This window comes from Panthera uncia (assembly GCF_023721935.1).
Source record: "Panthera uncia isolate 11264 chromosome A3 unlocalized genomic scaffold, Puncia_PCG_1.0 HiC_scaffold_11, whole genome shotgun sequence".
Classification (NCBI taxonomy): domain Eukaryota; kingdom Metazoa; phylum Chordata; class Mammalia; order Carnivora; family Felidae; genus Panthera; species Panthera uncia.
Genome location: NW_026057578.1, coordinates 10,296,430 through 10,322,038, shown reverse-complemented (window position 1 = coordinate 10,322,038; position 25,609 = coordinate 10,296,430). Strand labels below are relative to the sequence as shown.

The 25,609-nt window shown below is 52.4% G+C and overlaps 1 protein-coding gene across 4 annotated transcripts in view; it reads right to left on the bottom strand.

Annotated features, from left to right (window-relative positions):
- Positions 1-25,609, bottom strand: part of NFATC2 (nuclear factor of activated T cells 2) — a 133,662-nt gene that overhangs the window by 54,719 nt on the left and 53,334 nt on the right. For all 4 annotated transcript variants that reach the window (XM_049649858.1, XM_049649857.1, XM_049649859.1 and 1 more), the window contains 3 exons: positions 19,742-19,944; positions 18,550-18,722; positions 3,706-3,846 (listed from right to left, as the gene is read on the bottom strand). In XM_049649858.1, coding sequence (XP_049505815.1) covers positions 3,706-3,846; positions 18,550-18,722; positions 19,742-19,944 — 517 coding nt within the window. The remainder of the gene's footprint in view (positions 1-3,705; positions 3,847-18,549; positions 18,723-19,741; positions 19,945-25,609) is intronic.

Below are 25,609 nucleotides of genomic sequence, written 5' to 3'. Positions count from 1 at the left end.
CGTCCGTATTTTACGGAAGGGTGAAACGCCGGCTCGGAGAGGTGACGTGACTTATCCAGGATGCCGAAGCCACTCAATGCAGGTCAGGGATTCGAACCCAGGCCTTCTGACCTCAGGCCCTGTGCTCATCACCGTCCAGTCAATGCCGTCTACGGGCTGAGCAAGGAGAATTGTGACCGCAAAAACAACAGCGAACGTTCGGCAAGCGCTCCGTGCACATTACGCGTGCACTGACCGTGTCCGCACTGGGCTCCTGCGAGGGGCGGGGGAGCATCAGTGCCTCATTTTGCAGAGCAGCAAACGGAGGCCCAGGGAGGCTGGACATCAGGATCATGCGGGGCACTATCTGTGGGGGAGTCCCCTCACTGCACGCTTAGAGGAGCGCCCCCCGCAGGCAGCGGCTCAGACGAGACAGTACGTGGACGGTCGCGGACAAAGATCCCAGGAAGCTGCTCTGATTATTCTCCTTATTCATACACAACTTTCCAAAGGTGAAACAGACCGAGTTTTCTTGCCTCCACGAGGTCAACTGTGAAACTTCTTTTGAAACCAAGAGACAGCAAGCTACAGAACAAATGCCGTGGATTCATTCCCTCAACAAACACTTAACCGGGGCATCTGAGCAGCGTCTCAAGTGTGTGAACTCCCGGGACAACGCAGGCTGACGGTTCCCAGCTCTGCAAGGGACCAGCAAGGACCCGGCCTCCAAGCCACCCCCACGCAGACCTGGGCATGGAGAACGAGACATCTGCAGATTACCAGCATTTTCCCCTCTGCCAGGAAGGTGCTGTGAGGCCACAGGCTTCTTGCGAAAGTCAGCAGAAGGCCCGCAGGAGAGTCGGCTCGCATGAAAGGTGTGTCAAACCCGCAGCAGCTAACGTGTGCTTGGTCATGTACATCTCAGGCCACTCTCCTGCTGAAGAACTCTCCGTGACTCCCTCTCAGCTCCCCCACGTGCAGACCATACCAAGGCCGTGTCTCTACCCGGTACTGGGAAACTTGTGCTGGCCTCTGCCTGTTTGGCAACACATTCCAGCCACGCTGGTTTGCTCTCCGATTTACAAAAGCCTAGCAAATCCCTGCAGGAGAGAGTATCACACCCTTCCACCACCTGAAAAGTAAGCCTCCCCCAAGATGCTGAGAAATGTGCGAGCCTCCGTGAATCCACTATGCCATATGCAGGCCTCAGCCCTAGGAAAGAACAGTAACAAACAGCGATCGTTAATGTGTATTGAGCACTTACTACGTGCCAAGCATTTTATGAGTGCTTACCATGTAGAAATCCTTGATCCTTAAACCACCCTACGAGGCAGGAGCGTCATCATATCGTATAGATGAGGAAACTGGTACCCAGAGAAGATAAGTAACCTGCCCAAGGTCACACAGCTAGCAAATGGTGGAGCTGGGTCTGGGGTTTAGGAGCGTGAGCTCTTGCCTAACTGACCAAAGGAATATAAAGGATGTTCGTTGCTGAGTCACTTATAACAGCACAGAGTGGGAAGCAGCCTCAGGCCCGATAAAAGGAGATGGTTGAATAAAGTCCTGGACAAACATAGGACAGAAGGCAAAGCATCCGTGGAAATGTCTGCGTCCCTAATCCCTCACTGCACCACCACTGCCCCTCGAACCCACAATGACCGACCACGTACCCTCTAAACCACTTCCAAGCCCACCCAGCCCTTTCCAGCCCCCCACTGCCGTAGGCTTATTTATGTCATGCCTGGTCACAGAGCCAGCCCACCCCAAGAGGAGGCTTTATGTGAGCTGGGAAAAAACACCCCTCCTCCAAGACCCCCTGCTTCCTCCTGCTAGCAGTGGTCTTAGTAATACACAGATTGATGATGCATCCCATTTGAAGAGCAGCCCCCAGAGGAGAGGTGCCCTTGTGCAGTGCACAGTCCTCACGACTGGACAACCCTGTCTACGATGGTCTCTGTATCATCCTCAGGGCGGTAAACAAATACGAATATACCCCCTTTTAGTGAAATCGTGTCCATTAGAGAAAAAAATTGATCTAGCATCCATAACTCTCAAATAATTGTATAACTTGAAATTTATCATTCTCTTTTTACCATGACCTCATTGGCAAAAGATATGAACAGATGATATGTGGAAAAAAAGAATACATGTGAGCAAAAACAAAAATATTAAACCTCTCATAGCAAAGTAATGTGAAGTAAAGAGAAGTACCAATTCAGCAAATATTTTTTAACTTAAAAAAAAAAAAAAAAAATGGCGGGACACCTGGGTGGCTCAGTCGGTTAAGCATCCGACCCCTGGTTTCGGCTCAGGTCATGATCTCCTGCTTCGTGAGTTCAAGCCCCATATTGGGCTCTGTGCTGACAGTGTGGAGCCTGCTTGGGATTCTCTCTCTCCCTCTCTCTCTGTCCCACCTCCACTCATGCTCTCTCCCCTGCTTTCTCTCAAGCTTTTTTTTTTTTAAATAGCACTTCTGGGGCGCCTGGGTGGCTCAGTTGATTAGGTGTCCAACTTCAGCTTAGGTCACGATCTCACAGTCTATGGGTTCGAGCCCCGCGTCGGGCTCCGTGCTGACAGCTCAGAGCCTGGAGCCTGCTTCGGATTCTGTGTCTCCCTCTCTCCGCCTCTCCCCTGCTCATGCTCTGTCTCTCTCTCTCAAGAATAAACAAACAATTTTAAAAATGGCACTTCTGGGATGGGGTGAAACCGTTACTGGCATAGTATTGATGGAAGTTTCAATTTGTACATTTCTGGAAGTTAATTTAGCAATATGTATTTAAAGCTCTCAAAACGACTACCCAAAATTCCACTCTAGGAATAAACCGTACATGCACAAAGACAGACAAACACTCACGTATCAAAGACCAATTAACTGTCCTACAAGTATTGAAAGATTCATTGCAGCACTATTCGTAATAAAAAAAAATATATGTAGCTTATGTTTATAGCTTACAATAAACCTGGAGCTGTTATAATTACTCGACATGTATTAACCTCTTTAGCCTTCATGCCAACCCTGTGGCAATAAGAACCCTTGTTATTATCGTTCTATATAAAAGGAGACGAAGGCACTGGAAGGGGAGATCATTTGCCTGAGATCACAGAACAAGTAGCAAAGTCAGCATCTGAACCCAGGATACCCAGGGCCACAGCACGCAAACTTATTCGCCCTGTGGAATGGCCTCCTTTTCTGATGATAGCATAAGGTTGAGAAGGTTTGCCTCTCTGTGTGAAAAAATAGTTAAAAGAAAAAAAAAAAAGAAGGGCGCCTGGGTGGCTCAGCCAGTGAAGCATCTGACTTGACTCAGGTCATGATCTCACAGTTCGTGAGTTCAAGCTCCGTGTCGGGCTCCCTGCTGACAGCTCAGAGCCTGGAGCCTGCTTCGGATTCTGGGTCTCCCTCTCTGCCCCTCCCCGACTCACACTCTATTTCTCTGTCTCTAAAAAAATAAACATTTTTTAAAAAATGTAAAAAGAGTGATAAGGTTATCGTCCAACGAGAGAGCCCGGGAGCAGCCGAAACACTGTGGCACATCCACGCAGCAGTGAACTGTGTTGACATCCAGGGCTGGAGGCCTGGGAAGCTTCCCGTGGGGAGTAAGGAGAACAGAAACTAAGACCCTGCCCACAGGACCCATCCCCCAAATCAGTGCTGTCGGGAAGAAAGAGACGGTAGTTTTATATGGTGCTGGAGGACAAGGAAAGAGCTCAAAAAAGCCCCCTGACCTGTGGTCTTCTCAGTAAACACGACTTTGGACTCGGCTGTGAAGTTCTGTCCCGTGAGGATCATCTGTTGGCCCCCGTAGACCAGGCAGCTGTCGATGTCCTGTCTTTCCACCATGGGCAGCTCGTGGGCGGATCGCTGGGCTGAGGGCGAGGGGAAAAGAAGTCATTGCAATGGCAGAAGAAGTCTGCTCAAAAGAGGCTGATTTCACGGCACGCCCCGCCCACCTTTGTCACCTGCTGTCATCACAAATGTGGAGCCATCAGCCCCCACAACGGCTGACCTTGGAAACAACATGTTCCTGTCTTAGTGCCCTAGGTTGTTGGGGCTAGTCTTCTTCCAACAACGCATCTTGTTTTCACAAATCAAGGGACAGGTGTCTATTCTCCCAACGGGGAGGAAAGGCGAATGAGATTTGATCTTTATTTTACATAAAAGGAGGGCAAGTCAACTTTTTCATAAGAGCACCCCTTTGCCAGAGAGTACCCTCTCCTTGTGCCCCTGATGTTAGCAAACGCTTGAAGGGACCATGCATGCTGACTCTAGGACCCGGTTCCTGCAGAGTTCAGACATAGTCGCTTGGCAATTCCCTGGCAATCCTGAACTCAGTCTTCAAAACAACATCATCTTGCCCCATCACCTCTCTGACCTGACTTTCTAGGATCCCCCTCCTTGCTCACTGTGTTCTAGCCATGCTTCTAGAATGTTCTCAATGTCCCTCAAACACACTCCCCAACTCCTATTTTTGCACACTTGTACTTTCTAGTCCCTCCCTCTCTGGAAAGTTCTTCCTGATGATCTACGTGGTTTCCTTCCTCACTTCTTGCAGGTTTCTCCTCAGGTGCCCCCTCCTCAGGGAGGCTTCCTTACCCCTACCCTTCCATCCTCCCACCTTGAAGGTAAAACAGCAGTACACACCCCGTCTGTCTGTGTCTCTCCCCTCCCCCTTCCCCTTTATCTTGCATGACCCTGTTTTATTGGGTCACCTGTCTTTCAAATCTCCCCACACTAGAATGTAAGCCCCAGGACGGAGCTCTGTACTGCTGTAAGCCCAAGGCCAGGAACAGTGTCTTCTTGGATTTAGTAGGAGGTGCTAGGGATGAATGGATGGATGGATGGATGGATGGATGGATGGATGGATGGATAGATGGACAGACAAATGGACAGATGGAAGGATGAATGGATGGATGGATGGATGGATGGACAGATGAATGGATAGATGGATGGACAAATGGACAGATGGAAGGATGAATGGATGGATGGATGAATGGATGGATGGATGGATGGACGGATGGATGGATAGATGAATGGATAGATGAATGGGTAGATGGACGGACAAATGGACAGATGGGAGGATGAATGGATGGATGTACAGATGAATGGATGGATGGATGGATGGATGAATGGATAGATGGATGGACAAATGGACAGATGGAAGGATGGATGGATGGATGGATGGATGGACGGACGGACGGATGGATGGATGGACGGGTGGATGGATGGATGGATGGATGGATGGGTGGATGGATGGATGGATGGATGGGTGGGTGGATGGGTGGATGGAGGGACAAATGGAAGGATGGATGAATGGATGGATGGACACAAATATGGATATATCTCAATATATCTTAATATGTACGTACATGGAAGTCTCTCTATATCTAGATCCTCATCTGTATCTATAATGAATGAAAGACGGAGAAACACAACAGGTCTATGCTGAGTGTTGAGTCACAACGATATATGCTCACAGCAACTTTCTGAGGAAGGAAGTGTTAAAATTATTCACATTTGCCTGGGGAGAAAACTAAAGCTAAGAGAAGTCAGGTCAGGGTGTGTGGTTAAGCTTAGGTCTGAATCCTCAGAAGATGGTTTGTCCAGCTCCAGAGGCCCCAGTCCTTAGTCACTGCAGCCGGCCACTGATTGTTCTGGAATGCAGGCTGCAGGGAAGAACGAAGACCCTCTCCAGCCCCCTTCCCTGCACAGGGTGAGAAACACATCCCAGTCAGCGAGAGGGACTCATCTGCCCGGGCCTCGCCTTAGCAGCGTGGGCTGACGAGGCCGGCCCTCCCCTTATGAGTCAGCCTGAGCTCCTGGCGTTCCTCCCAAGCCCAAGAACCGGGCGGAGGGCCAGCCCTTTCCGTGCCAGGGGCCCGAGGACCTCCCCATCCGGGAGCTGGGGCGGGCAGCAGCCGCGTGAGGCCTGGGGGCCCAAACCTAACCCTTCCCTCCTGGCCGGCCTGGACCTCCAGGTGGCGAGCACGCCCCTCCCTCGATCCCGAAACCCGCTCCTTCAGGAGCAACCGTGCAACTGGCAACATTTCAGGAGTCTACGGTGGACCCGCCAGATGCTCCCAGACACTTCACCTTGAAAGTGCAACCCGATGACTCACAATGATCCCCTGTCGGTTTCACCCCATCCCTGGCTCAGCCCAGGGACCAGCCAGCCAGTGCCGAGCCCAGGGGCTGCCGGTTCAGAGCATACATTCAAAAGGCCTCTCTGCAGAAGCTGCTAATTTCTCCCACATGGGCTGGGTCATTAATCCCTTCTTTCAGTATAGGAGTTTTGTAGGACTTCCTAATTGAGCTGCCACAAACGGAGATTTATGAGCAGTGAAGACACCAGTTGCTTCGCCTGGAAAAGCAGGTCCCGACTTTTAAGATCTGCCTCCGATGAGTCGGGGGGGCAGCTGGGGGCTTCGGGCCCCAGGAATGGGTGCCCCCCCCACCAGGAATGGGGGGCAAGAGCCATCCCTCCCATTCTGCAGGTGGAAAGCCTGAGTCATCACTCCTGGGCAAGCCAGCCAAGGGCTCGCAGCCAGCCGGGCCGGAGACCGGCCGTGGCCGTGACTCTCGGCGCTGGGTGGGAAGCTGGCCCGGATGGCTGCTCTGTGAATCACTGAGCACTGCTGTGAACACAACGGACTGCTTCTCCTGCAAAGCCTTGTGGTTTTGACCAACCAACTTTTTCTCCCTCTGCCTCATCTGCATTTCCCACCCCTTCTCCTTATCTGAAGGAAAACACTCTTTTTAAACCGAAGTTTAAAGAGAGAGGATGACGAGAGTCCAGCCCAGCTCCCTGTACTTTCTTTTGCCTCCTCTCCAGTCCTGAACCCCAAGTGGGAACGCCAGAGTCACCGTGAGCTTGTTAGAAACGCAGGGCTATGGGCCCCACCCATGTGAATGTTACGCACTGACCAAGAGGCACTCTTAGCTCTGGGGCCACATTAGAACGAGCCAGGAAGTTTAGAAAGTACGGACACCCAGGCCCTGATTGTAGAGCAGGGGTTCTCAGCCTGGGCACTACTGACCTGCGGGCTGGACCCGCGTTTGCTGTGGGGCTGACCTGTGCCCTGCGGGATGTTTAGCGGCATCCCTGGCCTCCACTGGATGCCAGCTGCACCCCTCCCAGTTGACACACGGAATTACCCCTAGATATAGAGCTGGATGGCCCCTGGGAAGGAGGGGCCCCAAATCGCCCTTGGATGAGAACCACGGACTCCAATGGTCGGAGGGGAGGACCCCAGCCTACATTTTTTTTTTTTTTAAAGAATCCTTAAGGCTTCCAATGGGCCCCACAAGGTCTGATCTGCAGCACCATCATGGCAGGATGATGCAGGACCCTGGGAACCAAAGGAGAATTCTGTTTCCTGCTGCTTGGGCTCTGGGGTCAGAAAGCCATGGTTTTCAAGGGTTTGCCTCCTGTCGCCTCCGTTCTGTGCATCCCTGGGCAAGTGACTTCACCTCTCTGGGTCACAGATGCTGCCTAAGAGTACCTGCCCTCACGGGTGTGCTACAAACAGTACGAGACAACATAGCACATGTCAACATGGACGCAGTCAGGACAGACCTGGGAAAATGGCTAATGTCCATAACCCAGCTATCCGTCCACGGACGAATGGATGGCCGACGTGTGGTATACCCATACGGAAGGACGATTCAGCCATGAGAAGGAATACAGGCTACACCACAGACGAACCTTGAAAACCTTATGCTAAACGAAGGGGCCAGACACCAAAGGACAACTATTCTGTGCTTCATATTCACAACGCTCAGAATAAGGGCATCCATTGAGAAGGAAAACAGACAGGGGTGCCCAGGAGTCTGGGGTTTCTTTTTGGGGTGGTGGACAGGCTCCGTACCCATACGGCTGGTGGTAACACCACCCCGTGAGTGTCCTCCACACCCCAGAACTGTAGTCCTCACGGCAGGCTAAACGGTAAACTGTGTTAGGTGTATTTTACCACGACAAAACAGGACAAACACAAAACCATCGAGTGTAAAACAAAAGCACTCAGCCAGGGCCTAGCGCGCGGTAACCATTCGAGAAACTATTCTTTAACACTGTTAACTTCCAAACTGCCGCTCTTTCTTGCCCAGCCGTTTTCGAAGTATTTTCTCATCTGTTATCGTAACAGACCCTTAAACGACGGCCCTGCTGGAGCACCGAGGAAGGCACTGTTCATGACACTCGAGAGACTGAGAAACAAATCCTAGGCTACTCAGCTCCATCCAGGGGAGGCCCCAGCTTGGGTGCGGGCTAGAGCGTTGGGCGGTCCTCGGTCCTCGCTCGAGCGACCCTCGCGTGGGCTTCTCCAAACCTGGGTCCCCACCTGTAAAGTGCAACTGTTCCCAGACCCCCCTCCCAGGCCGTCCCGAGGCATCCACAGGAGAACGCACACGAAGCGTCTCTGCCTCGGTAAATTTCAGCCAGCAAGGTCACCGACGCTCAAGCCTGTGGTGTCTCGAGTACGTCCCACGCGCCAGGCACTGGCTGAGTGTGGCCGCCTTACAGTCAGTATTTCGCCAAATGTGTGCCGACCACGTCCCGTGTGTTTACACGGCCCGTGTGCTCTGGGCGCTGCTGGCCTTGGTGGATCCCGAAACACTAGCTAGGATTTCCCAACCTTCACTGCCAGAGTGTCTCCAAGTAAGGTCCCCAGGTCACCTGGTTGGAGGAGGCGCTTCATCAACATGCAGCTACGCAGGCCACCCCTCAACCCACTGCACCCGGAGCTCCTAGAATTTGCATGTGAACAATCTTTCCAGGTGACTTGTTGCCCACATTTGTTTAAGAGCCAACTTTGACTCTGAAGAGGCCACATCCGGGCAAGGGGACCTCCTCCAGGGAATGCCCCTGCATCCTCAGAGAGCCCAGAAGCAAAGCAAACAAAGCCAATTAGCCTCCGAAAGAGGAACTGAAGAGAGGCAAACAGCAAGCAAAATTACCCTCCTGGGGTCCGCTTCTTCCTCTCTCTCTGATGCAACTTCTCACACCTATGGCTGCTAATTGGACCGACACCACCCAGGACCTGTGGGAGGGCTCTCAGGAAGCCCGGGCCCACAGCAGCCCCCATCAGCAGCCCCCTGACTCTCCTTCAGCCTGTCCACTGTTAGAGAATCTAAACCACCCAAACCGGTTACCCTGCACTGTTCTCCCCCCAGACCAGGGGCCGCCATTTTAAAGGCATCCCGAGGGCCCCGCTCTCGCCTGTGGGTGAAGTCTAGGCCCCCTGTTCCAGCTTAAGCTTCTAGGTGGCCCTCACCAAGAGACTTCCCCAGGCCTCCCCCCTGCCCCCAGATTCTGGCACGTCATAAAGGGGCTTGGGGCTCCTGTGTTTTACGAGCTCTGAATCAACAGGGCACTGTTGGTTTAACCAGTTTGGGTGTTTGCTTTTACCAGCAACAGTGGCTGATGGGGAGCGGCAAAGCGGTGAGGGGAAATTCTCACCGGCGTGGGGTCCTGCGGGGTCTGCCCGACTCAGCCTGGAAACGGAACATTTCTGCCTGCCTGTCTAGGATCCGCCCCGTCACTGGGGTGTGTGGCCAAGAATTACGATCTGCCCGAAAAACCTCAGGAGACAGGCAGGAGAGGCTGGACAGAGAAATCTGATGCCGCAAAGTAGGTGGATTCTGCTCATAATAGCGAATAATTACAGCTGCCATAGAGAGCGTCTCGGTTTCCAAGCACTTCACGTATACATTTTTGTTTGTATTATAACCCAGGTGAAAAGGCAATTTGGGGCCGTGGGTAAAAGGCTGCTGCCTAAGTCCAAAGCCCAGCTCGGTGACCTCCGAGCTTTGGGACCGTGGGCAAGTCCCATAATCTCTCTGTGTCTCTCTTTTCTCATCTATAAAATGGGCATAATCAGAGTACCGGCCTCATGGGGCCGTTTGCAGATTAAATGAGTTACACGAATGCAAGCTAGACGGTGGGATTCCACTACCCTGAGAGGCCCCTTTTCGGGAAAGGCTTCCCCGTGGGAAAGCCGCCAGCCAGCCCAGGCAAGGAGGGGCCTCCCGGAAGCCTCGTCCCGGCCGAAGCCCTGACCACCCCTGGCCACGGTGCTCCGGCTGCCGCACACCCTTCTCGTGTCTCCATCAGGCCGCCGTCGTTGGCTGATGTATTCCGGCCCGGCTCAGAATAAGGTGCTGACTCAGACCTGGCCGGAGACCAGCCCCTCAGGCCCCTCGGCCCCTGCCCCGGACATTCCCCGGTCTTCCCTGGGAAGTGGGAGGTGGGACAGCAGACCCCAATGCTCCCTGAGTGTGGGGCCCACCTCTGTGAGGGTCCCGTCGCCACTCACACCACAGGAGTGGGGTACCGTGGGCACGAATACACGGGGTCCGCCGTGCATGTGACCACCTTCTAACTCCAGACCTCAGGGGGCCTCAGCTTTCTCACCTGGAGTATGGGACAGTAACGTGTGCCCTGAAGGGCTGGTGTATCTCAGCTCATCGAACCCACAAAGCTCGTGGGCCATCGCGGGAGCTACTTTCTTGCTCAATTACTACCCCTTTCCAATGTGCTAGCGGGGACATTCCCACGTGTCTCCATACAAGACCCTCCCCCCTAGAGCTGCAGGCCTCTCCGTGAGCTGGACGAGTGTCCCGGTCACCGAAGGACCCAGGCGGCCTGGACGGGGGAAAGGACACGGGTGTCACCCCCAACTCTCCCCTTCTCCTTGCCAGCCGCGCGGCCACAGCAAACCCCAAAACTCTTCCGAACCTCAACCCCCTAGAACAGGAGCTCCACGAGGGGGGCGTTCCGGGCCCCGGACACTCGCTGGCAGGTGCCAATCCAGCAATGTTACTGAGTGCACCAGCCGAGCCAGTCCGCGAGGCGAGCCTCACCGTGGAGCCAAGTTCCGACACGCGAGGGTCAGGGGCGCCGCAGGCCTTCGGTCGGGGCGGTGATGCCTTCCCTGCACCTGTGTGACCGGCTCGGTGAAGGGCCGGACGCTCTGTCTTCAATCAGCGGAGAAGCCACCCGGCTCCTGCCTTCCCACCCCCGCGCCCGGGTCTCCTGCACGCACCCCCTGGCCCACACGCTCCTCCGGCCAGGTCACTTTCCAGGTCCCGTCTCAGCAGCAGGGCGTGTGCTTGGGGCCGGCACGCCTGAAACAATTGGTGTTTGTTAACCTTGGCAGGCACAGAGCGGCCGTGAGAGGCCCAGGCCCAGGCAAGGGCCTCTGGCTTCCCAGCCAGCAGGTGTGAGACACCCCACGAGACAGGCGCTGGGTTGGCCTGTGGTGACCTCGGCTGGCACCTGCCGTGTGTACACGCGTTCGTCTGGCCCCGACGAGAGCCGAGAGACACCTAGTGTTACTGTCCCCATTTTACAGATGAGGAAGCTGAGGCACAGAGCGGTAAGTGACTTCCTGGGACCAAAGAGCCCGTAAGTGGCAGAGGCATTTCTTTGAACCCAGGCCCACACCTCAGCACTACCCTAGCCGGCTTCTCCCCGTCACACAGGCTTCAACGTTGCCAGAAACGTGGCTTCTCAGTTGTTGCTTAAAAGTCTCCTTGGAGGGCAGGGGGCTGACAAAGGCCTGGCCTAGCCACCCTCCGCCCGATGCCCGAATGTCGCCCACGATTTACTGCTACAGCGCCGCGGGGAAGGCACGCGGAGCCCTCGGAGGGTCGCCGGGCTGGTCTCTGGCTTACACAACACGAGGCCAAACTTTCGGTTCCAGCCCAAATTAATCTGTCACTCGTGACCTAACTCAACCTTGGGCGTCCCGAGATCCAGCACGACGTGGAGGTCACGGCTGGTTTGGTCCCTTACTAGCTGTGTGACCCCGGGCAACTTATTTAACTTCTCCGTGCTTCCGTTTTCCCGACTGTAAAACGGGAACGGCCACTGAGCTCAGTGTTTTTATGATGATTCGGGGGCAACACAGAAGGTGCCTGACGCACAGCAGCTGACTGTGGTCACTGTTCCTCTTCCTTCACCTCTTCCCTGCCGGGTCCCCGTGGTCTCCTTCCTTCCTTCGTTTGGTCTTCAAGCATGTATGAGCATCTGCTATGCGCCAGGGACTGCGCTAAACAAGTTTTGGAACATGCATCCCATTATGTCAGCCCCCTACTTAGAACTCAAGCCTTCCCATGTCACTTTGAACAAAGTCCAAGTCCCCAGCTTCATCTCAGACTACTTCTTATCCGTATTCACTCCACATAGCCTCCCCAGCTGCCCTTTTTTCCCCTGAAGATGTAGAACTTATCTCTGCCTCAGGGCCCTTGCACTTACTGTATCCTCCAGCTGGGCCATGCTCCCCCACCGCTCAGGTTCAGATTAATAGGCCACCTCCTCCAAGAAGTCTCCCCTGCTCAGCACACCCAAGGCTGCTGCTGCTCAGCCCTCCCCCCAAGTCACCAACGCATATTTTCGTCATCACACTTCACTGTTGAAAATGATGGTTTTCATTATTTAGGGTGGGTTTTCCTCGCTAGAATGTGGCCTGCACGAGGACCGGGACTTTTGTCTTGACCACTGTTTTATCTTATCCCCAGTGCCTAGAACAGCGTATCATGCGCTCCAGATGCGTTTTCGGTGGAAGAATCCACGTTAAGACGCCCACAAGAATTATGGAGGTCCTCTCGGCCTCTGGCAGAAGCAGGTGAACGAGGTAAGCAGCCCTGCTTCACGAGAAAGGAGGCAATATGCCAGTCTGGTCCCGCTGCTTCTAAGATTTTCACGAAGCAGTGGCGTGTGATCGCCCGTCTCCCAAGCCAGACCTACAAGAGTCAAGTGGGGCAGAGAAGGAAAGCTGGCGAGGGAGGGGAACACGGTCGGGTTGTCCAAGTGCTTGCTTCCAGGAAACGGCATCCGAGGTGGGCCAATCTGGGGGCGGTGAATGATGGACCCCGACCCTCCTCACCCCAGACACCAAAATTAGCCTGAGATGGAGTGCATCCCTAAACCTAAAACCCAGCATCGAAAAGCTTCTAGAAGAAAACGTAAAAGGATACGTTTGCTTCCTTCAGACCGGTAGAAATTTGTTGGGGGAATGCAAAGAGCACTAATCCCAAAAGAAAAGAAAATGATACATTGGGATTTAGTCAAAATAAAATATTGACGCCCAAGCGTGGACCGGGGAAAATATTCATCCTACACACATCGGACAAAAGGCTCCCACCCAGGACGCATGAACAACTGACGCGTATCAATAATAACAAGAGGAGTGACCCCATCGCAAGAGGGCAAAAGCTGCGCACAGACAGTTCAGCAAAGAAGACACCGGGACAGCCAGCAGGTGCACACGTCGGCACTCAGCATCGTGAGCCACCAGGCAAATGCAAATCACGCACGAGGAGGTCCACTTTCCGCTCCCGGAGTGGCTCCCAGTAGAAAAGACGGGCAGAAGCCAACACCAGTAAGGACGTGGGGCAGGTGGAGCTCTCATGCACTCTGGCACAGAGAAAATCATTTTACGGTTTGGAAAATACATAAACTAGAGCATAACCTTTCCCCGTGAACCAGCCATTCCATTCCCGGGTGTTCACCCAAGGGCAGTGAAAGCATTTGGATTAGAAGGTTCACAGCAGCCAGAATCACGTGATAAGAGCAATGGCTCTCAAAAGCACCGAGCTGATGCTGGGCGAAACCAGCCAGACACAAAGTACACGCTGTCCAATGCCATGGCGTGAGGTTCTGGAACAGGGAAAGCTAATCTCTGGCGATAGAAATCAGAACGGTGGTTGCCTGTGTGTGGGGATGGGGGGGCGGCACCGGCTGATGGGGTGTGAGGGCCCTTGCAGGAGGGAAGGAAATGTCCCGCGTCTCCTTGTGAGCGGTGGTTACGCAGGTCCTTTGAATTGTTGAAAATCACTGAACTGAAGACGCACGCTCTGTGTCATTTGGTGTATCTCAATTAGAGCTCAATTAGACAACACACAGTGATGTCACGAGAAGGGAGGTGCTGAAAAGAGCATGTGAGAAAACCCACTTTCTGGTCTACACCATGCACCCACGCCCCAGTGCCTACACAAGGAGCAAAGTGGATTCCTATTCTGTGCCGGGAGTGGGCAGGACTTGGTGGAAAACCGCCTTGGGTGTTCTCTCGAAGAACAGAGAGGGGCAGGGAGGAGATTCCCGGAGAGACGCTCATGGGACAAGGCCTTCGCACCTGCCGACAGCCCCCTTCTGCTTCCTCGTCACCTTCTTCTCGCGCTGGGCAGCCTGGAGAGGCTGGCGTTCACTGTTCACTATTTTTGTTTTAAACAAACATTTTAGAGATAGGTGCTATGTGCCAGGCCCTGGCTGATGCCTTCTGGTCTCTGTCCTTACAGGAGAGAGACCAAGGAGTAAATTGGGTTGTCAGCACAGAGCGGGGGACCTGTACCTTGTGGGGTCGGGGGCGTGCGTCCTCCCAGAGGGGCCATGGACACAGCAACCTTGGATAAGGAGGAGCCAACCGAGGGACCGGAGGGGGCAAGGTGAGCGGGCCCCATGCTTCCCAGCACATCAGAATCACCAGATGACCTCCAAAATCTCTCCACGCACAGACCCCACCGCAGACCAAGGGACTTGCCATCTTTGGGGTGGGATTCGGGCAACACATTGGGGGGTTTTTTGTTTTGTTTTTTAATAACTCCCCAGGTGGTGCCAGCGTGCGACCAAGTTTGAGAACCAGCGTTCTGGATGGAGGTGACAGTGTGGGCAAAAGCCAAGAGAGAGGACAGAGAAAGAGCCCAGTGGATTTGGGAACTGAGGGGCAGAGGCGACTGAGAAGTCAAGAAATGTAGCTGAGGAGGAAGGGTCATGGGATGAACAAAGCCCCAGGCACCCAGAACCTCAAAAGTGGCTGTATTTGGAAATACGATCTCTGAAGGCACAAATAAGGTAAAATTGGAGGGTGGATTGTGCAGGATTAGCGGGGGCCCTGAGCCCAGTGACCGTGTCCTCATAAGAGACAGAGAAGGACACACAGACAACAGGGTCACGTGAACAGGAGGCAGAGACTAGAGTCACAGACCCACAAGCCAAAGAGAGTCAAGAGTGCCGGCTGTTGCCAGTCGCTAGGAGAGGGGCCTGGAACATCCCCCCTTCAGAGTCTTCATTAGGAACAATCTGACGGCCACCTGGATTCTGGGGTCTGGCCTCCAGAACCCTGAGAGCAGAGTTAGACGTCTGTCGTCGGGGAAGACAAGCGTGTTCCCTCCTGAACTCTCCCACGTTCCCAGAGAAGCCAGGGAGACCCGGTTATCCGTCAGGACTGGGAAGGGGTGGGGACGGCACCCAGAGCCAGGCGGACTGGAGAAGCTTCAAAATCGGCTCTGCTGACAATCAGGGAGGGGACTGAAGGCATCTCCTTGGCAATACTGAACGTCTCGTGGAAAGAGAAACGCACAGAGCACCCGTCGATGCAAAGGTGAGGTTTGACCTCCGGCGTGCTATGCATCAACATAAGGAGTCTACAAGTCTAGCAAATCGGCCTACTTTCCCAAGAGCGGCCTCCAGGGTTTGTCCTTTTTTTGCTAGAATCTGAGAACTCATCCCTGATTCCCCAAGACGTTATATAATCAGCACCTCCAAAGTAAGGTAGCCTTGCCAATAAGTATGAGTCCACTGAATGTTTTTCTCACCAGCTCACCCTCCCCAGGGGGCATATACAAAGTCAACTAGTCAATAAATATTTATTGAATATCTCCCGAAGGATCACCACTATGTGCTACGGACTAGTGGTCAATATTTACTGAATATCTAATAGTAAGCCCATTAGTCAATAAATATTTAGATTAACGATCAGGCACCAGTCTTGGAAAAGAGAACAGAGGTGGCAATAAAAATGACAGAAGATTCTGGGTGAGAGAGCGTGTGGCCTGCTGGTAGTTCGGTCTGGCCCTGCAAGAAACGGAGGTGTTCTAGAAACCATAAGAAGGTATTTCACAGAACCAGAAAGCTGGAGACCCTAGCTCTACTGAGTAAAAAAGTGAGTGAATCACTTTACCAAGAAAGCCTGTTTCCTTATCTGTCAAAAGGAGGTAGTTGAATCAGCCAAATATAAAGAAAAAAAAAAAGCCCACGTTCAAGGTTCAAATGACTTCACGACACCCTGAAGATCTTGCTGGAGGTGCATGTGGTTCAGCGCTGATCCTTCAACTCTCAGATCAACATGAGATACATTGACCCGAGGGACCCAGAGACGGAGAGGAACAGGGACTCTGGCGTGTGGTCCCTCCTGAGGCCGCCTGCTCCCCACCTTGCTACAAACCACAGCCCCATCCTGTCGAGTGAGTCACCTGCCAGAAAAAGGAGACCTTATCTTCTCAAAATCCCCCAAATTACTGAGGAAGAGCCCGGGTTTCCTTCCCAAAACATCTCGAGATGTTCAGAACCAACACCATGGTGAGGCAGGCACTGTGCCCAGCACTCAGGGGACAGGGGTGGGGTCTGCTGGGTAGAGGAGGGGAACTCCAATGTTTCTGACATAGTTTTCAAATCTTGTTTTCCCTTGTTGTGTGCTGTTGGGTCTTTCTCTTCTAACGTCAGAACAGAGACTCACCACCGTGTGTGGCCCGATCCACATGGTGACTCCCGTGGCTGGAGGAAATCCTAGGGCCCCTCCATCTTTTTTCCAAAGACCGACCAAGACCAACTTCTGGCTTCTCCCCCCAAGAGGGCCCACAGTCTCTCCTCACTGGCTTTTAATCCTGAGGGCCAGGGGCGCCTGGGTGGCTCAGTCGGTTAACCGTCTGACTTTGGCTCAGGTCAGGATCTCACAGCTCGTGAGTTCGATCCCCACATCGGGCTCCGTGTTGCCAGCTCAGAGCCTGGAGCCTGCTTCAGATTCTGGGTGCCCCTCTCTCTCTGCCCCTCCTCTGCGCGTGCGCTCTCTCTCTCTCTCTCTCTCTCTCTCTCAAAAATAAATAAACGTGAAAAAAAATTTTTAATCAATAAATGAAATCCTGAGGGCCGGTCTTCCCCAACCCTTTCTGCCTAAGATATTCATGCTTTTCCTTTACTCATTAGTGTCTGATTAAGACTCCCTCTGATTAATCAAAGCCACATGAAGATTTTCTCTAATCCACACGGTATTTTGGATTTGTTGCTGCTTTTTAAAAATCAGGAGATTTGGGGTTTATCTTAAAAAGCCAGAGGATCCAGCCACCTCCGAGTCTCCATGCCCACATGGAAATGCCGGCTGGAGTTGTAGAAGGCAGGCGCTTTCAGGTGGGGAAGGTGCCTTCCTGGTCCCTGGTCCCCACCACTCTCTGCTGGCTGCACCTCCGCTCATCCGTGTGACCTCCCCGGCCTCTCTAGGCAACTGAGTTTTGTGGCACACAGTTATGGTAAAATGCCCAGTAAAAAGGAAACAGGATCCCGAAACATAATTGCATACGGAACGTGATCGTAACACCATAAAAACTACTCTTCGAAGAACACAGAAATAACATAAACGGCTTTTGTTTCTGCAACAACGTTTACTGTTTTCTTCTCTGTGCTTGGACGCATGGTTTCTAAACTCTCAAACACTGAGCCGACGAGAAGCTTTGCCAGGTCTAACTGCAAAAACCAATTATGCAACTTGCCTCAAGTACCTGTGAATGAGCCCAAAGCGCCTTCTTCTTTCAAAGCCCGATGAGAACTGAGCCGCGTTTCTGCTCAGAGCCCTTCCACACAGCAGATCTCGGCCACTGCACACGAGATTCTGAAGTTCCTCTGCATTTTGGTTTGGGCACAGTGGGCAGATTCTCAGTGAATAGGCCCGGATGGGCCAAGGGTGATAGCAGGGGCTGGGGGGGAGGGGGGCAGGGCACGGTCGTGCGTGCCAAAGCTCCTGTCTCAGTCCCAGCCCTGCTGGCCCGGGGTAGCCAACCCCTCATCTCTCCCCCTCCCCTTCTGTAAAACGAGCATCAGCTGTGGCCAAGAACCTCCGTAATATTCGAGGAGCTACTGACTGCTGGGCGTTCAGCATCTTGACCAGCAGAGTCACCGCTCAGTCAGCGAGAGCCACTGAGAGGCAAGGGAAAGGAAAAGAGGACACTGGGTACAGTAAACTCACTCCAACTGCATCTACCTTTTTTACGACCCAAACATTTATACGTTTTCGAATCCTCTAAACAAAGCCGGAGGCTACTCGTTAGCTGTATTATTTTTTCATTTCCTGTGAGGCCACAAAACCTTCCACAAGCAAATGAGAGCGGAGAGAAGTCGCTCAATGTGCTCTGGGTCTGGGCCCTCTGGTCATCTCGGGCCCCCTGTCGACCCCTGCGGGTCCTGCGTATTCTTTTTTTTTTTTTTCAACGGTTTTTTTTTTTTTTTTTTTTTAATTTATTTTTGAGACAGAGAGAGACAGAGCATGAACGGGGGAGGGGCAGAGAGAGAGGGAGACACAGAATCGGAAACAGGCTCCAGGCTCCGAGCCATCGGCCCAGAGCCTGACGCGGGGCTCGAACTCACGGACCGCGAGATCGTGACCTGGCTGAAGTCGGACGCTTAACCGACTGCGCCACCCAGGCGCCCCATGGTCCTGCGTATTCTTGCTGAGCACCTGGCCCGGGGCGGAAGGTCACGTTCAGTATACGCGGCGAAGGCCGACGCTGCCCAGCGCCCAACTTACAGCATTCGATGGGGTTGGATGCAGTCTGCAGGGAGATGATCCTCCCGCTGGCCTCTGGAATGTGCACCCGGAAAACCAGCCGCACCCGCGTGTTCTTCCTGCCGATGTCCGTCTCGCCTTTCCGCAGCTCGATGTCCGCATTCCTCAGCTTCAGGATCCCCGCACAGTCAATGCTGCGAGGAGGTTGAGAACCCCACTTAGAACTGACCGTCTCGGTGAGCAGGCAAGATCACCCACAAAACCACCTAAGTCAGTTAACCAACATGGTTCCACCGCCAGCCACCGACGGGGAGGTGGGCGGGGGCGGGGAGAGCGGATTGCAATCCGCCGATCGGGGGGATTTCAGCCAGGAACGGATTGCCCAGACGGGGGTCAAACACTCACAAAGTCACTAGAGAAATTCCCCGGTGGAAAGTACCTCCCTAGGGAACCTTTTCATTCCAGTTTCTCTACTCTCAAAAGCGTCTGACAAACTCAAGTATGCAACTGGCAAAACTGATTGGAGACTCTTCAGTAGGTGAGAGGGGTGGATCAGCGTTAAACATCTTTAATTTGACAAAGGCACCGCGGTCACCAAAGACCGCGTTCTAGTCCTGAGGAAATTCACGCTCAAGTATGTGAAGGTAAAGAGTCGCCGTGTCTAACAGTTCAGGAAAAACCGAGGAGCAAAGGAAGTGACAAAGCAAACGTGGAAAACGTTCACAATCGGCAAAGCTGAGCGAACGGCAGACAGGGTCCTCTGTAAAATTCTCACCGTTTGCAAGTTAAGGTTATTTTCTAATAAAGAGATTTTTTTTTTTTTAACTCCAGTGCACGGGTGCAATGTTTCCCAAATTTGAGCTACACGCCTATTCCTTTGTGAGTTTCAACCTATCTGCGTCTTTAAAAATTTTCTTTAGGCCCAATACATTCTGACATGTAAATCAATTTAGCCTCATCCCAAGTAACATAATCCAAAGACGCATAGGTAATCTTTCTCCCAGCACACAAGAAAAGTATTTAGACATAAAGCTCTTAAAATAGAAACTTTTCAAACAAATCTCTATGGGCCCATCGCAGAGTGGGAACCACCATCCACGACTCCTTCCACCAACTCAACTCCAGAGAGTCCCCACTACCAAATCCCTGCCCCTGGGTCCCCCCCCCCCACAACCCCATAAAGACCCACCACCCTCGGCCCCCGAGCCCTTACGTCGCCCTCATGTTGTTCTTTGGCTCCAGAGGGATCTCCAGGACTTTGGTGTTGCCTACGATCTTCTCGTAGCTGGTGGTGGTGACGGTTTTTCCCGTGATGCGGTGCACCTGGTAGAAGGCGTGGGGCTTAAGGATGCGCTCGTCGGCTGTCCCAATGAAGATCTGAAGCCCGAGGGGCTTGTTTTCCATGTAGCCATGGAGCTGCGGGGGAGAAAACAAAATCAAAATATTACACGCCTCTAGCATGCAGGGTGCTGGCGGGTACAGTCCCTCAAAAACCTGAGAAGCTCCTGGGCAGCAGAGGGAGTGCAGGACCGCCCCACCACCTGGAGGAAAGGAGAACTAGGAGGAACCCTGGTGTCCCGCCAGAAGGGCTGCTCAAACAATGAATTACGGAGATCCTCTCCAAAATGGAGCCTTTGCGACCGTGAGAAGGTAGGAGATCAGAACTGTATTTACGGAGAAACAGCCGGAAACTGCCAGTGCTCAGCTGCCAGCAGGGTGGTGGGGAGAGTGTCACATGGTGGTGAGGACAAAAAAATAATCAGGAAAGATAAACCAGAGCTCTTGACACGGGTTGCTTGGGAAGATCAGAAGAAAAAACTTATGCTTTTTACATGAATATATTCTAATTCACAAGTTAGATTTTTTTTCTTAATTAGAAAAAACTAAAGAGCAAGGCTAAAGTGCCATCATCTGAGTCAAAAGAAAATTAAAGACTGGAGGAAAATGTGTGCGACACAGAACGGGCAAAGGATTAGTACACAGAATACATAAAGAATGCCTACAAGTGAATAAGTAAAGGACAAGATTCCTGGCCATCCTGTTTAAAACCGAGTCTTACCCCCAGTGGGTAGGACTATCTCCTTCCTTCTTCTCTATCTGCTTTTCCTTCTCTTTATCCCATCTAACATTATTACATAGCTCCTCAATTCCTTTTGCTTAGGTCCTTCTCCTACAACTGGACTATCACCTCTCTGAGGGCAGGTGTGTCTGTTTATTTTACTTGCCACAACATCCCTAGCACCCAGAATATTGCTGAATGAATCGACAAAACTATCCAACAGAAAAATGAGCAAGAAATTTGAACAGGCAACTCACTGAAAAACAAATGGTCATTAGCTTGGAAAAGACGTTCAATGTGACTTGTAAACGGGAAAATGCAAATTACCTTGGGATACCATTTTTTTGCCTATTAGAATGGCATGCATGTTGCTATTTGATACAATCACGTGTTTTACAGACGGCACACGGGCACTCTCTCATGCAGCTGACAGGAACATAACCTGCTATAACTATTTCAATTAAAAATTAAAACTACAGGGGCGCCTGGGTGGCTCAGTCAGTTAAGCGTCCGACTTCAGCTCAGGTCACGATCTCGCGGTCCGTGAGTTCGAGCCCCGCGTCAGGCTCTGGGCTGATGGCTCAGAGCCTGGAGCCTGTTTCCGATTCTGTGTCTCCCTCTCTCTCTGCCCCTCCCCCATTCATGCTCTGTCTCTCTCTGTCTCAAAAATAAATAAACATTAAAAAAAAATTAAAACTACATATGCCCTATGACCTGGTAATTCCATTTCTCACTACGTACCCTAGAAAAAATATCGTGCGGTCAGGAGTCATGCACAAAAATGTTTACTAAAACAAATGAAATATAAACAATTAATTACAGCAATAGGCTTCTGAGTAATATAAATTGTCCAGGCTAGGGGTGCCTGAGTGGCTCAGTTGGTTAAGCGTCCGACTTTGGCTCAGGTCACGATCTCATGGTTCACGGGTTTGAGCCCCGCACCGGGCTCTGTGCTGACTGCACAGAGCCTGCTTGGGATTCTCTCTCTCTCCTTCTCTTGCTCTGTCCCTTCCCAGCTCACTCTGTCTCTCTCTTAACATAAATAAACTTAAAATAATTAAAAAAAAAAAAAAAACTCCAATCAACTGCCATAAGACAAAGTCTCCAAGGCAATGGAGGACGACATATGGTCCAGAATTGCTGTGTCCAACACAATAAATACAAAAACTAAATAAAATGGAAAATTCAGTTTCTCAGTCATGCTAGCCCCATTTCCAGTGCTCGGTGGCCACAGATGGCTAGTGGCCACGGCGATGGACGGCACAGATACAGAACACGTCCGTCGTCAAGAAAAGTTCTACTGGACGACACCGTTCCGGAAAGACGGGAGTCCTCTCGTGTCCTTCTAAAAACCATACAGAGACAGGCTGGGAGTGGAGCAGAGCCAGGTGACATCTTTTTTCATAAGCTGCCAGGCCGACACCCACAGCATTTCCACATGTCATACACACCCAAGAGTTGCCCAAGGGCAAAGATGGAAATCCAAATCAGAACCTCTCATCTTTCTCCCCCATGCCAACTGCAGAACAGGGTCCTGTTCTGCACAAATCAAAGGAAGGAGGTCCGAGCTGAGAAGAGATTTTGTTTTTGTTGGTTTTGCTTTACATTTGGACCCAAGATAAACAGATTTCGTCACCTCCTCTCCTGAACTGATCAGGAGGCGGTAAACACAGCATCCCGTGGGGTGGAGAAGGAAAAGTAGGTAGGACAGAGAGTGAGCCCCGATGGTCTCAGTCCCTTCCTCCTCCCCAGGACAGAACAGCAGAAATTGCAGCAGCCTGGGTGTATTCACGGTAAACAGCCCTGAAAATAAAACACCCGAAGATAAAACCTGTCCCACCCCTGGGGGCACCTGGCTGGCTCAGTCGGTTCAGCGTTCAACTCTTGGTTTCGGCTCAAGTCATGATCTCACGGGTTCATGAGTTCCAGCCCCGCATAGGGCTCTGCACGGGCAGTGTGAAACCTGCTTGGGATTCCCTCTCTCATCCTCTCTCTGCGCCTCTTGTGCATGTGTGTGCGCTCTCTCTCTCTCTCTCAAAATAAATAAAAGTAAATATACTTTTAAAAAATTGTGTCACATCCCTACAGTTCTACCTGAATCCAGCCACACCAGTCCCAGCATCCATGCGTCTCCCTGGGATGATAACCACTTCCCCTAACTGGTCTCTTGCTGGCCTTTCACAGAATAGCCCAAGAGCCTTTTTCAAAAAAAAAAAAAAAAAAAAGGGCAAATCAGACACAGACACTCCCCTGCTTACAACTCTCCAAAGACTTCCTGTGGCCTTAGAATAAAATCCAAACGTGGTCTATGAGGCTTCCGCTGGCCCAGCCTGTCACTTCTCCCTCCACCCCACTGAGTCCTGCCAAAACCAACCACCTTCTGCTCCTGGAGCACACCCAGCTCTCTCCAACCTCAGGGCTTTTGCACAGCCCTCCTCTGCCTAGAACCCCCTTCTGCTGGTACAGTTCATTTTCAGAGCTCTTCAGATCCTTCCCGAACCACATTATGTACTTATACCCAATGCTGGAGCCAGGTCTGGGGGCCTTACAAGACCCACTCGTTAAATTTTTAGAAATTTTAAGAGTCAGTGGGTGCCACTTTGGTAACTTGAAGTCCCCCACAGTAGGGATACCGATACCCCCAAAATTGGCAAATGCTACAAATCGAGGCTCTTTTTTCTTTTCTCCCCCCAGAGAATTGGATGGTCAAGGTTCGCTACCACACCACTGGCACAATGACTTCATTACCACCTGAGATTTTCTTGTTTTGTTAGGTGTTTGCTTAGTATCTCTGTCCCCCACCGAAACACGAGGTCCATGCATCTTGGTAGCAGGAACTTTGTTTACCGTGTTCAGCGTGATCAGTAAACATACTGGATCCGTGGTCACCATCAACAACGACGCGGCAGCTCAGTGCATACCTCCCACAAGCCCAGCACCGAGCTCGATGACTTACGTGCGTCACAGCTCTGTGTAGGCTGGACCCACCGAGGCTTGTGCAAGACCAGCGATCTGTCCCAGTTAACACAGCTAGCACAGGACGGAGTTAGGATGTGGCTCTCACAGGGCTCTCAGGCCACCCTCTTAACCGACACATGCTCCGTGTCCTTGCCACCTGGGTCTACAGCTGCTCTGGGGTCTAGGACTACAGGGCAGAAATGCACGTCAGGAAACACAAGTAAGGGCTCAACTGTGAGATCAAGGGTGTTGGGGGAGCAAGAGGGGGATGGAAGGAGAGAAAGAAGGGCATCAGAAAATTCAGCACAAATAACGTTTCTCCTTTGTGGAGGAAGAAACGCACTCCTTTAAGAAGGACGTCTCTGCATTCCAGAGCTCCCCCTGGTTGGGTCGGACCAGCTACTGTGGTCCAAGCAGATGGGCGCCCACCTCACTGAGAGGCCCCCTCTCCCAGGTGACACCGGAGAGGGCTCTGGACTCGGGAGAAAGAAGAAAGGATTTCACCCTCGGTCAGTCACAGCTGAATTTCAATCCTGCCTCGGTTTCTGAAAAGCTGTGTGACTTTGGAGCAGTGGCTCCGCCCCTCTGAGTTTCAAATGCTCCCGTAAAACAGGGACACCACCTCCCACTCCCCAGGGCTCTTTCAAAGACAAAGTAAGATGACTTCTGTAGGGTGCCCGTGAACCGAGAATCTTCCTGGTCACCGGAGGAGGATGACTCAGAACACAAAGGTGGTATTACAGAACTGAATGGAAAGGTAAAGGTTGTCTGCGAAAGCCCGGTAAAGTGAAAAACAACCCGAAACATGCTTGTGGGTGGTAAACCCGGGCACTAATTCCAGTCTTCTCTGCGGGCTAACAGCCCCTCTGACGTGGGAGCTGGAAGGAGGCAGGGCCCAGGGAAGAAAGCTCGCCACCTCGCATGAAATGAGAAGAACACTTCCCCTCCACCCTCGGACCTCCACCCTCCCCTCCCTGAGAAGGACTAGCAGGTGCCCAGGGCCCCGCGTGCTCATTCGGGACAGTCCTGCCAGCAATCTGGAGGTTTGGTAAGAAGGGCGCGTAGCCATTTACTGGCTTCTCCAAAAAACTGAGCGATTTGGGTCTTGCATAGAGCGCTTCGTGTCTTGGGATGGCATGATCGGCCCCTAAGGCCCCCTGCACCCTGTGGTCCCCATTTTAGGGAGACCTCGGTCACGAGGCCTCTTTCCAGGCTTCTCCAAAGGTAAGGTCTTCCCGGGGGCCCCAGGCAAGCAGAAATCACCTTCCGGCCTTAGCAGACACCTGCTGCAACCTAGAAGCTCAAGGTCAGCCGGTCTCCAAAGCACAAGAGGCTCCGTTTCCTGCAGCCGAGGGGAGAGCGAAAGTTCTGCTTCTTGTCATTTCCCAGGCGGCTGACAGGGTTCCAGGAAGAAGGGATGTCTCTAGGGCACATCGTGAGGTTTGAGGCGCGGGTGGGGGGTGGCATAGCTGGTGGAATCTACACAGCAGGAAAGCAGGGTTCCTCCTTTTTTGGACGAGAAAGCTGAGGCTCGGCGGGATTGAGGGACCTCCTCAAAACCCTACAGCCCCAGAGCCACCGGGTGGAACCCCAGGGATGTGGCCTTATCGGCTTCCTCTGTGTCACACCTGCCTCTTAACTCAGAAAAAGGCCAACTCTCCCGGAACCCGGAGGAGGCATTTTAAGACAGGCAGGGGCATCCACCCCCCAGCTCAGCAAAAAGGACCCAGAGGGGAACATCGGTGTCCACTCCTCAGAGGCGCACATGTTCACAGGGAGGGCTCATCAGACCCCGCCTCCCACCCACCCCCACCCCCCGCCAAATTCAAGTTCTTCCCGCTCCCAACAGCAGTTTAACTGCCCCGGTGCACAGATAAAAGGGCACCGATCTTTGTTGCTATTAACCTTACAACAAGACAAAGGAAAAGTGAGTGACGGCTCATTCATGGTCGGAGAAACAGACCATACGAAAACTGCGTAAGTTATAAAGGAAATACTCCCTCCAAATAAGTAAGCCTTTTAATGTATTCCTTCCAGACGTTTCTTCTAGGCCCACACGTCTGG